A 12,566-nucleotide genomic window follows, 5' to 3' on the forward strand; every position below is an offset into this window, starting at 1 on the left:
CTACCCTTCAATTCTTCAACATTTTTTACTGCCATGCAAAATATAACATTAATCAACCACTGGAATCTTTGAAATGAGCAGCTTTTCAGCTATATAGCTCTGATTGCCGTCTGCAGAAGCAAAGCTAAAATCAAATGCTGCTAAAACAGACCTGAGATGTCTCAGATATTTCACTGACATAGTTTTTCTTCATTGACTTTCCTCCGTATTGCTACAAGTCAAAAAAATCCCTTTTCGAGACTCGACTCATGCAATTCTCTTTTTATTGGACTTTTAGAAACTTTCATAAAGATTTACATTTTGGGCTGTCGAACCAAATCACAAGCTGACATTGCCACCTATACTTCTTGGACTGAAACATGGTTAACCCTTCTAGTCCACAAATAAGGTAGGCATAGGTGTCATTCACATGAGCTAGTTAGTAGACCTTTCCAACTTTTTATTTTTTAATTATGGTTGAGTGACAACACTAGAGCTTGGGTCTGGTAAACTAACGGAGGTTGAGGGAGTAGGGGGGTTGGGGCTTTGTCTTTATGACATTGTTGAGCAATTTTTTTCAAGGATTTTACTTTTACTTTCTAAGTATAGTGAACATTGTAGAGACAAAACATGGGCAAGTGTTTGGATTTGGACAGTGTAACACACAAGTACATTTGCTTTCATTTAAAAAAGTTGTTAAATTAGACTTTTTATTTGGGTGAAGTAAACTACACAAATGGCACACCAATACATTTGGTTGCTGGAACTCAATACTCCTATAAGGATCTGAGACCGTTTCAGGAATGCATAATGCCTATATGAGTAGAGCTTGTTTTGGTCTCCATCCTGGATTGCTCAAGTCTTAGGCCATGTAACATGAGGCAATTTACATACAGGCAACTAGTTCCAGGCAATCTCCAAGAGATAAATACATTCACATTTGAATGTTTACATATTTTTCTTCTGCTACCAATGTGGTCCTGTAGCAAGCACTGCAGTTGGTTGCCTCCAAGTTGCATGCAAAAGTTGCTGCATGTCACAAGGCCCTTAAATTACAACTTTGCAAATTAACTAGACCTGGGCGACTAGTGCGACTAGTGTCGAAGTCGCGACTATTAAATCATTAGTCGAATCTATTAAATCATTAGTTAATGACCCAATTGTGTCGCTCACGACTATTCACAACATAATTTACTTACAAAACACAATCAGACATCGGTGACACAATCCTTCAATCCTTTCCGCTTGAATTTTACTATATTGCACACATTGCCACAATGCATCTTGGGAATTAAAAATTAGCCGCGACTAGTGTCGTAGTGGAGACTAGTCGAGTAGTAAATTTCACTAATAAACCAGGCCTAGTATTAACACATCATCACCATCTCAAAGTTCTTAGAACATCACCAGGCTACGATTCTTGAGCAACTATGTCTTAGGCCTTTCCGTCTGTGGCCGTCTCTGTTTGTTGAGATGCCTCATCTTCCGCCTTTCCACCTTCGGCTGTTGAGGCAGCGATGTTAACCGCATCCTCTGGTTTATCTTCGGAGGAAGCCGTCTCTGCTTCTGGATGAAACAAAATGAAACAATGAAATAATTCACGGGATACACTACATGCACACCAATAGCAATTTAAAGACACTGGACACTATTGGTAATTGTCAAAGACCAGTCTTCTCACTTGGTGTATCTCAACATATGCATAAAATAACAAACCTGTGAAAATTTGAGCTCAATTGCATGGTCAAGTTGCAAGATAATAATAAAAGAAAAAACACCCTTGTCACACGAAGTTGTGTGCTTTCAGATGCTTGATTTCAAGACCTTAAAATCAAATTTGTGGAAAATTACTTCGTTCTCGAAAACTACGTTTCCTTGGAGGTTTCTCACAATGTTTTATACTACCAACAGCTCCCCATTGCTCGCTACCAAGTTAGGTTTTATGCTAATTATTATTTTGAGTAATTACCAATAGTGTCCACTGCCTTTAATGTTACTCCATTGGGGTCATCGTTTGATAATGACCCCAATACAACATTGTGTAATTTTTATCCGAAAGCTTACTTTGTTGTAAAGATTTGTTTCGTGTCAAGTTTCCAAGTCTCCTAAATTTGTGGGGTCACAAAATTTTAGTGAGTTTCAAATAATTTTGATTGTCTCATATTTTCGAGGTACCCTATTTTCAAGGTTACCTATTTTCGTGGGTACGCAATTTTAGAGGTAACCTATTTTTAGGGTATCCTATTTTCGAGGTACCCTATTTTTGTGGTACCCTATTTTCATGGGTACCCTATTTCCAAAGTACCTGAAATCAAGACAGGTGGTTCTCAGATGCTTTTTTTTCAACTTAAAACAGACCGACACTTATGTACATCTCTGGAGGATTGGCACATGAAATTTACAGGTCATTGCTTCTGTTGCCCCTGTTCTTGGCATTGGTGCCCCTTTGAAAGTTTCCCATAGATTTTAAAGATATTCCAATGGAAATGCCCTTTGCAAAATGAAAATGGCCTTGCCCTATCAGAGATGAAATTCTAGGACTGCTTCATGGTCTATTTTACTTTTGCTTCATCCACCCTGTCTCTCACCTTTCCTCTTTTCTTCCTCTTGTTTCCTCTTCTCCTCTTCTTCGTCAAGTTCTTGATTAAGTTTCTGAATTCTCAAGAAGTCTGCCGCCAGGTTTTTGCATACCTTCTTGTGTGTGAACCAGTGTAACTTCTGGCAATCTGGATTGCAGTAATTCACCTGCGCACAACCACAGCAAAGAATAAGAAAATCTCATTTGAAGCGCATTCCAAAAGTTCAAAACTTCATTTTCAAAACTACTCTATACTTTAAAACTTTGTATGGTGGGGATACTGGCAGCAAGCTGTACGGTCACATCACCACTGATTAGACGTTGGTCATGTACATGTATATCCTCAGTCTACTCTAAAGGCCAAGTCACACTGCAGCGATAACGAAAACGATAACGATCACTATGCAAAGAGAACGCATTCTATTGGTGGAATTGCTCCACGCAGAATACGCACACGCTCATTCAACCAATGGAATGCGTTTTCTTTGCGTCGTTATCGTTATCGTTATCACTGCAGTGGGACCGGGCCTTAAGCCCTCTATCCTCTCTGACCCGTATGCTTGTTTTCAACTAACACAGCTCAATAGACCATTATCATGCTGGCATCGCCACCATTCCTTGTTTTTTTAACAGTAAGAATGCTGATATCCATTTTACAAAAAGGAGACCAGATTTCCCCCCCCCCCCCCCAGCCTTGGTTTGGTTCCACTGATTTAAAATTGGAGAAAAATCTAGACGGCCAAACCATGATAACGGTCTATTATTACCCTAGGGCCCGAAATTGTGACACGGACGACAGGCTCAAGGCCAGAGATTTTAGCCTTGGGCTGGTGAAACTCATGACCAGACAATGGTCTTGTGGTTTTTTAGACTTTGAGTCTCACAAATATCTTTTGATTCCGTGGAAGAATTGTTGAACTACAAGGTTGAACTACAAGCCCTGCGATGCGGTCTTGTATATACATCGTAATTTCAAGTTATTGTGGTGTTCTTCTTTACCATTTTGCAGGCTGAGCATTTTTTGGCAGCTTTAGCATCTCCACATGTTGAGCACACATCTTCTGTTTCCACACTGCGAGATCCGTTGATCCCTTGTGTTAAGATCGTCAACGCTGAAGGATCCTCACCCTAAAATAACCAAGAATGTCAGACAACACAAATTGAGAAAACTTGAATTAGCTGTTGCAATTGCAAACTGCTTATCAATCAAAAGGAACCATGGTATAAATGCAAACAAATTGTTATTGTTCTGACTTTTTCAAACCCTAGCAGAGTAAACGCAGCAGTTTAACTTGTTTGTTATTTAATGCCATTTCAGGATGATTTGTTTTGTGTTGGACTTGGGTGTTTTTGCAAGGAATAGCAACATTTTATTTTAATCCAATCCGGGTGGTCAGGTTGGCATAGTGGTATCTTTCATCACCTTCCACCTCTAGGACCCCAGTCACTCTGGGGCCACTATGTGGATTGGGTTCTCAATTGTGTTGATTTTCCCCGCGTTTCTAAAACAGAAACTTCCTGCCTACTCTCCATCAGGTTCTTGGCTATAGTGATTAAGTTCCTTCTCTAAGCATCCTTGGCTTCACAACCGGGACTAATAAATGAAACCACAAAGTCTGATACAATTCAGACACTCCAAATACACAACTAAACAAGTTTCGTCTTGTGGAACATGCTGGAAGTAATTCATGGGGATCCCGTTCTTTTTCCAGGTAGCTGTAAGGAAGGTGTGGAACGGTCTACCACATTCCATCAGGGCCATCCAGACAATAGACATTTAAAATAAAAAAACTGAAGACCCATCTTTTTTCAAAAACATTTCAGTAACATTCACAAGACATTGGACTTTTTAATTTTCTTGATCTTTGCACTGCTGGAGGACAACCAAGAGGGAACTTTTTGATTGAAGCAAGCGCCATGAGCACTTTGTTGTGGATATTTTTAAATCAGAATTATCACAATGGGACAACACAATTCAAGCCTCACAATTTTGACATTGGCCAGGTTGCGGACAATCTGTTGTAGCAGTTCTGATTCGTGATACGGGAAATCTCGAATCCACTGTCGCATAATTTTCTCCATCCCAACTTTCTCACCATCCGGTTCTTGACCCTTCAGTAAACTATACAAAGAAAAATAGAGAATGAAGACACACAAAAAACAGTTATTGACTTGGTTCATGCACATATGTATACTCAGTTTGTGGTAACATTAAGCTTGGGCGATATCGATTTATTTTATTCACGATATATCGCCGACAATATATCGCGATATTCGATATAATCGCGATTAATTAAATTTGACATCATCAGTCTTCAAACTCCAAGTGAAAGTTGTAGAAGAGACAGTCAAAGCATAAGAGAGGTGTTCTAATGACCTATACTTCTGGTTTTACTCCAAACCTATGGGGTGCGAGATGTCTCAGCTAGCAAATACATCGCGATATTTAATCGATATCGCGATATCGCGATATATCGTGATTATCGCGATTATCGCAATATATCGCGATATATCGATTAAAACCAAATCCATCCGATATCGAAATCGTTTCCAAATTAATATCGCGATATTCGATAATATCGTGATATCGCCCAAGCTTAGGTAACATCAGATGTATACCTACTTTGATGTTTAGACTTGTTCTTTGAAAACTTGTCCTGCTATTTATCCTACTCCCATGAAGTAGATTTTGGAATTCGGGAGACATCTTAGTTCAGAAAAGAACTGTCCTGCTTATTTACTTCTACCTGGGGATGTAGGAAATCAAGGACTACTTTCACTTAAGGGGACCTCTCTTTAGTATTGAAAGTGTCCTTCAGAAAAGAAAAGCCACATTAGCTTTTTGGACGGTACTGCCAATCTGTTGTTTCAGGAAATATGTTGGAACAAAAAATTGAAACAAGTGGATTAATAAATTGGTGGAGTGACAATTGATGCAACATGCTACAACAAAGAGTAAAAGGGGTAGAACCCCCCCCCCCCCACACAAAAAAAAAGGGACAGTGATGACGTACAAAAATTGTCTTGTAAGAACCTTGTGAGTCTTGTAAGGACAAAAAGTGCAAAATTTTATCTCAGATTGGGCTGTAGTCAGGTTTTTATGGGATTATATCTAATGAGAGAATAGAGGGCCCCTTTAACAAACAATTTGTGGCTACAAGTACCACCATCAGTCTTGTTCCATCTATGCAACAGGCACAATGAACATGGTTCTCACTATATCCAATTGGGATCAGACTATTGTCCCTACCAGCCTCTGTTTGAGATTGGTTTGAATGGAGAAAAATCAATATCGACCAAAATTTGAAAAATAAACAATAAGTACTAATATACACAGGTGAAACCATTGAAGTATTTCCTGTTATGGAGGGCTTGTTATCGTTCATGAACACTACGAGAAGGTTCTCCACATTGTGAGGTTTCCTCATAACAAAGTATTCTGAGTGATTTTGTTTTAATTAGTAAAGCCATAGATTTCCCAATCAGCATGAGCATTACAAATGTATGTGTTCTCAATTGCTCGTTAACCAAGTAAGAATGTAGGATTTGAAACTTTGCATTGTTGGAAATACGATATGGAAAGGTTTGCGGTAAACCATGTCATGACTATCTCCGAGTTGAGCTGGTTCTGAAAAGCATACTGAGTGAAACGTCGAGTTGAAACCATTGGTTTATTTCAGATCCACCTCAACTCATTAGAGAAAGTCATTACATGGTGTTACCGCAAACCTTTCCAAGTACGAATGACTAATTACCAATAGTGTCCAGTGCCTTTAAAGGACAAAAAACTAAAATGAACAAAAGATTCTCCACTCACACTTTCAGAAGGCCGTCCACCCCCTCCGGTCGTTCCACGTCCCATTTGTGGCACATCCTGAGTAGGCAAGACAGGTAATGCATTTTCATCGCTAGGACCTCGTTAGTCTCCGATGACTTCATCTGCTTCTCGCAGATGCAGTCGAAGACTCGGGCTACTGGAACCGACTCATTCAGAAGGTCTCCGTGTTTCTTGACGAACAGGACCAGCTGTTTACAAGGAAAGATACAACATAAGTTTCTGCAAATAACTCTTCATTCTACAGCATCTCCCCAGTTGTCCGACTCAGATTGTCATCGTCCTTCAGGAGACCGCTCTTTTCCCCATGCTGCAGCACATGAACTCTTGAACAATCTACCTCAACACTTTCTTCAACTTGAATCCCTGTAAACTTTCAAACTGTCACTCAAAACTCATCTTTTCTGTACCCATTATTTTGATTAATTCTTTTAGTGCTTAATGCGCCATGAGCGTCCTTCCTAATGGATACCGGCCTAAAAGCACTCATTACTGTTATGATTATTATAAATATTTCCTTAAATTTCCATTGAAATGGCTGCAAACATTTTCAGCTTGTAAAGGTTACATGCTTGGTCATATTTGTATTTATAGCATTTTGGGCTTCTTCCTTTTGTCTTAGTGTGATAAAATTCAAAGTTTTGTATCATAAACTTGGTAGTGCTCTCTGGCTTTACGACAGTTACATGTTGTATGGCTTCTGACTGGCACCCCACACAAAGATATTGAGAGAAAAAACAGGGAGATTGCCAATATTAGGGCTCCATATATAGCTCAGCTGGTAGAGCGCTAGCACATTCAACCGGGGGTCGTAGGTCCAAGTCCCACTCCAGTAATTGTTTTCTTTTTTTCCCCCCCAAATTATACAAACTGTATTTCTCCTTACCTTGACTGGGTTTAGATTTGTTTGCAGAATGAGTTTATGAAAAGTACCCGCCAACTCTGGTTTCAGTTTGGGCTCTTTTTCAAAACCTGTGAAACAAAGAGATACATCAAGATGGTAGAAAAACGTGGCTACAGTTTTTTAACAAGAAAGGGGTGGGTAGTGTCACTGGGTAGTGTCATATTTCCTCGCCTTCCATCTCTAGGAAACCAGTTAAAATCACGCTGAGGGGGGCACTTTTTGGATTGGATATTCAGTCCCTACTTGACTGTGTGGGTTTTTCCCTGGAATATTCTCTGGGTTTTGCCCTCCCACATAAAAAAACTAAAACTTCCTTCCTTATCGTCTCTCCATTGGGTCCGTGGCTTGTGCAGTAATTAAATTCGCTTTAATGAGAGTCCTTGGCTTCACGACAAGAATTAATGAATTGAAATGAAACAAGAAAGCATACGTATAAAAACCATAACTTTCAAGTTTCAACCTTTCTGATTGTTGCAACCAGCAAATAATAACAGGCATGAGAGTGTCTATTGAACAAAGAGCAAGGGAAATGGAAATTTTCCTCCGGACATCTTAACGTCTGCCATTACCTTGTGGTTTAGTGTAATAATCAACATTCTCTCTGGAGAAATAGTTATTGATGATACTGACGCAGTCATGCTGGCCCACGAATGCTGCCATCTGGGATGCAGTCCGCCCGACTGAGTTCACAGGAGATGTCTTTGCTCCGGATTGTAACATCAGACGTGTCACGTCTTTGTTACCTGGAGAGAAATATTGTATTTTTTTATTAACTTGACATGGGTCTCAGGTATATTGAACAAGACAACAATGTCCTCAAACCTGACTCTATCCCCACTCCTTCAAACTTTAACTGCAAGTTTGACTTGTTTTTGTCAAACTGAGGGCTACCGGGCTAATCTGATTATATAATAGGTCTTTCCCTTTCGTATTATACTCACAGTGGCGTCATGGATATGAGGGTCAATTTCTGGGGTGGAAAATCAAAGCTTCATTTAGTCAAAATCTTACCTGCACTATTAAATGGAATTCACATTCACAGGCAGAATACAATTTTTGTCGGCGGGTTTTGGATAGCAGACGATTGTTTAGCAATTAGCTTCTGCTATAGCAGCTCTATGAAATTGGACGGTGTTCAATCAAATCTGTTTCTGTAGTAGCATGGTCATTTGGACAATTTCAATTTCTAAAACAATACTTTTGAAGAAAAAGGTACTACTAAACTCACCAGAGAGGGCACCAAACATAAGCGTTGTGTAGCCATTCTCGTGCTCGTTGATGTTAACATCAGCCCCATTAGCGAGCATCAACTCACAGAGGGGTACTTGACCCTTGAAGGCAGCATGCTGAAGAGGGGTCATCCCATGCTGATCATGAAGAAATAAAGTATACCATTTTGAACATCTATTAAATCTTTGTTGTACCTGCTGCTAAAATATAGGACTTTAACTTCCTCTAGCTACCATGATATCTCGGTGGTCTGTTTAGTAAGATACTGCTCTAGAATGGCAAAGGTTGTGGGTTTGATTCCCACCCAAGTGAAATGCCTTTGATTTCTTCACAGAACTCGGGAAAGTCTGAGTATACAGTAATTATATACATGGTGTATGGGTAAAACCAAAATAAAAGAAAGTATTGCAGTTAAAAAATACATGTATAAAACAAAGGGAAGGGACACTTATTATATTGGAGCCAATTCAATGTATTCTGTAGCAGACTGGAAAGGAAACTTTATTGCAACCTCGACATGACCAATCGAGCCCACGTTTTCACGCGGGTACAATGTTTTTTAATGCTCATTTTCAGATTCACCAAGTGAGGATACTCAACATTTCAGGGAATTGGAAATGAGAGCGTAGCTATTTGAACTTTGCTGTCCTTCAAAATGAAGCCTTTGGTATAATAATTTAAAAAATTTTTACAGGATTTTCACCACTTCTTACTTTGAACATAATTTTTTCACTTTACCTCATCCAGACAGTTGACAGATACATCAGAAGCCCCAAGCAATTGTCGTATCAGCTCAATATTCCCTGAAGTAACAAAAAACAAATTACCGCAACACAAATCAGTTTTTGTCTAAAACAAATTGTACTTTGTATCAAAAATGTCTCCTTGATAAATCTACGAACTAGAAACTATAATTCACGGGGGAGCCTTATAGTTTAAAAAAAAAAACGTTCAGAGTAGATCTGAAAGAAACTTGTCAAGGTTTGTTTGGTATGACAAATATTCCTCATAATAGTCATAAATGCGATTGGTGCACCAGTGACCAGCAGGCCTGCTGTGTAGGGCATTGACTAGCCCACCTTGTTAAGCTGTTAATGGCTCCGCTTTTAACATCGGTCTCATCAATGTCACCATTACAGTGATGAGACCGATGTTAAAAGCGGAGCCATTAACAGCTTAACAAGGTGGGCTAGGCATTGACAAGGCAGCAATCTCAGTAGTTGTGATATAATCGTAAGCCTCTGACTGGGGGTAAGTCGGGTCCTACTACTTGCCGTCAACTCATTTGGTGCCGTCAACTCGCAGTCAACTCCTCCAATATATTTAAAATCCTCAAAAGAGGCATATATAACTGTAAAGTATTAGCTAAAGGAGAATGTTCATTTATAAGTTTTAGGTTACATTTCGTAATGTGCCCTTTTGATTATGTATATTTTTGTTACGTCCCATTCTTTTGCTTTTTGGTTAAGTGCTGGTTGATTGTTTGTTGTTTTGATTGATGGTAATAATTGCTCATTACCTATTGTGGTGTTTAAAATGTTTAACCTTTTAGCTCTTTTGAAAGAAATTTTTATACTGTACATGTTCTTCTAGTGCAATTTAACTAGATCGGTTGAATTGGATGAGTGGAATTCCAAACTGTTGTTTACTTTTTTCTTCTTTTTTTCTTCTTGACTTATTCATTGTCTTCTTAAAGGCAGTGGATGGACACTATTGGTAATTGTCAAAGACTAGCCTTCACATTTGGTGACATCTCAACATAAAGCATAAAATAACAAACCTGTGAAAATTTGAGCTCAACCGGTCATCGAACTTGCGAGATAATAATGAAAGAAAAAACACCCTTGTCACACGAAGTTGTGTGCATTTAGATGGTTGATTTTTCGAGACCTCAAGTTCTAAATCTGAGGTCTCGAAATCAAGATCGTGGAATATTATATTACGTCTTTCTCTAAATCTATGGAACTTCAGAGGTAGCCGTTTCTCACAATGTTTTATACCATCAACCTCTCCCCATTACTTGTCACCAAGTTTTATGCCAATAATTATTTTGAGTAATTACCAATAGTGTCCACTGCCCTTAAAATTTAAAATTTATTTTATATAAAAAAAACTAGATAGAAACAATCAAACCAGTCAACTCAAAGAAGTAAATTTTATTTTTATTTATTCGTTTTGTTTTGCAGTTGTGTTGAAATTCAACACTTACCTGATTGAATACTCTCGAACAATTCTTTCTCCGAATTGGATAGCTCTCCCTTTTTCTTTCCTGCCATTTTACAATTATTTCAAGAGCCTAGAAATTACAAGTAAATATTGACGACTCACTCTCGTTAGTTTGTACACAAAATGAGAGACAGAGAACAGAGCAAGCGTATAACACATGCGAATCAGGATAAATGTGTGCATAACTCATGCTGTAAAAGGAGTTTTATGAATAATTCATAAATTTAAACTTGATCTAGTCCATTCACCATTCCACAATGGTGCAAAAAGTACATACAATAATGCTGAATGTTTTCTACTGTTTCAGTTTTAACACAGAACACCTTATTAAATTGAACAAAAATAATCATGCTAAGAAATTCTAGTTATTAGTTTTCATGCAGTTAATGCAACCATTTTCTCGGTGCATTCTTTATTGAGGACTTTGAAACTGTCCCTTTTTGTTACTACACACTCACCGATAGAGGGCGTACTTGAGATGATAGGCTTCTAAAGTTCCCTTTTTCGAAACCACGGCTTCGGCTTTGGATTCAGCTTCAGGATCCGTCCTCTCGTCTGAAGCCCTGGGCCTGCCTATAAAGCGCACAACACGCGAAATATGCCAACACAACAGCGGGGCCAAGCTAGCCTGAAGCCGAATCCAAAGCCAAAGCCGGTCGTTTCGAAAAGGGTCTAAGCGTGGCTCATATAAAGTACAAAAATTACATAGTGTAAGAAAATGTTTAAGCTCAATTTTTTAAACTCGAAGAAGAAGTCACGTTGACCGTATAAACAAAAATACGTGCACAAAAAAGAAGACTTAAAGTGCATTTATGAGTACACGAACACCCCCGCTCCGTAGAAAGTCTTGGGTGCCGCCCCACCCTATGACTTCCCTGGTTGACTAGGCGATATCATTCCTCCCGGTATAATTATTGATAATTTGAATAATTATGGCCCCATACGTGCATCAATTTTAATGACACACAATTATTTTTGTTATTATTATATATATATCGAGTTCTGAAACCCATGGTCATCACTCATGTTTTCTACCACGGCATTGAGTCGCCATGCCACGGTCTTATAAATAATCTTGAATGCTGAGTGTATCGCACGGGGTAAAATGGTGCAATGGTGCTGTTTGTATTTTGACACTTTTGGGTATTGCTTTAAACATAAGCGAGAGCAACAAAAAAGGCCATGGGTTCGAATCCCACACCGAGATTTATCCGGCCATGTGGATTTATTATTATGTTTTACCATAGAGCGAGGAATGGTTTTACAGTACTCGGGAAAATATTGGGCATTAATACTATTGGCAAGCCCTATTCACAGGCTATAGGCCTAATATCAGTGTAGTATTCCAAATCGACAGATACTTTAGAAGAAAAAAAAAACATTATGTAAATTTATTGACCCTTTCCAACAGTTTACTGGAAGGCAACACGTTTCTGTGTTCTGTGTCCACATCTAAAGTTCATCGCCATTGATATAGTTTGGCTGTCATACAAAATTCATGAGGTCAATGGTATTTTTTTTGCACAGGGCTTGATTGCTCGGCAACCCATTGTGTAATAATATGAATGAACTGATAATAGCTTGTAAACCATACTGCTGTTGACAAAATGCATTAATATGTCACCTTACACGGGCTATTATTGTCTGCACAATGTTTGCTAATCGGGAAAGTTAAAACTTCTTAAGTTTGCTAATAGCACTGGCCAGGATATTATGTTTGTTTTCGAACTTAATTCTTGAGTTCAAAAGTGACTAAAGAGAAAACATAACACACAGGCCAATATGGGTCTATACATAATTATGAGTGTGATATT

At 38.7% G+C, this 12,566-nt stretch overlaps 1 protein-coding gene across 1 annotated transcript; it reads right to left on the bottom strand.

Annotated features, from left to right (window-relative positions):
* Window positions 1-1,253: 1,253 nt before the first annotated feature.
* Window positions 1,254-10,905, bottom strand: LOC117288193 (ankyrin repeat and MYND domain-containing protein 2-like). Its single transcript, XM_033768938.1, has 10 exons — window positions 10,736-10,905; window positions 9,265-9,329; window positions 8,525-8,663; window positions 7,866-8,039; window positions 7,279-7,364; window positions 6,375-6,583; window positions 4,544-4,679; window positions 3,557-3,685; window positions 2,568-2,724; window positions 1,254-1,545 (listed from the first exon to the last, which is right to left on the bottom strand). Exons 1-10 carry the CDS (start codon window positions 10,800-10,802, stop codon window positions 1,415-1,417), a joined length of 1,293 nt encoding a protein of 430 aa, XP_033624829.1. The 5' UTR covers window positions 10,803-10,905; the 3' UTR covers window positions 1,254-1,414.
* Window positions 10,906-12,566: the final 1,661 nt, after the last annotated feature.

This window comes from Asterias rubens, chromosome 3 (assembly GCF_902459465.1).
Source record: "Asterias rubens chromosome 3, eAstRub1.3, whole genome shotgun sequence".
In the NCBI taxonomy this organism is placed as follows: domain Eukaryota; kingdom Metazoa; phylum Echinodermata; class Asteroidea; order Forcipulatida; family Asteriidae; genus Asterias; species Asterias rubens.

What these genes read in the sequence shown, in the direction of transcription:
- LOC117288193 (XM_033768938.1), bottom strand. Translation starts at nt 10,802, where the DNA reads ATGGCAGGAAAGAAAAAGGGAGAGCTATCCAATTCGGAGAAAGAATTG. An exon ending in GTGGACGGCCTTCTGAAAGT is followed by an intron (nt 4,680 to 6,374) that starts GTGAGTGGAGAA and finishes TTCTTTGTATAG; the next exon opens with TTTACTGAAGGGTCAAGAAC. An exon ending in AATGCTCAGCCTGCAAAATG is followed by an intron (nt 2,725 to 3,556) that starts GTAAAGAAGAAC and finishes GGTTGTGCGCAG; the next exon opens with GTGAATTACTGCAATCCAGA.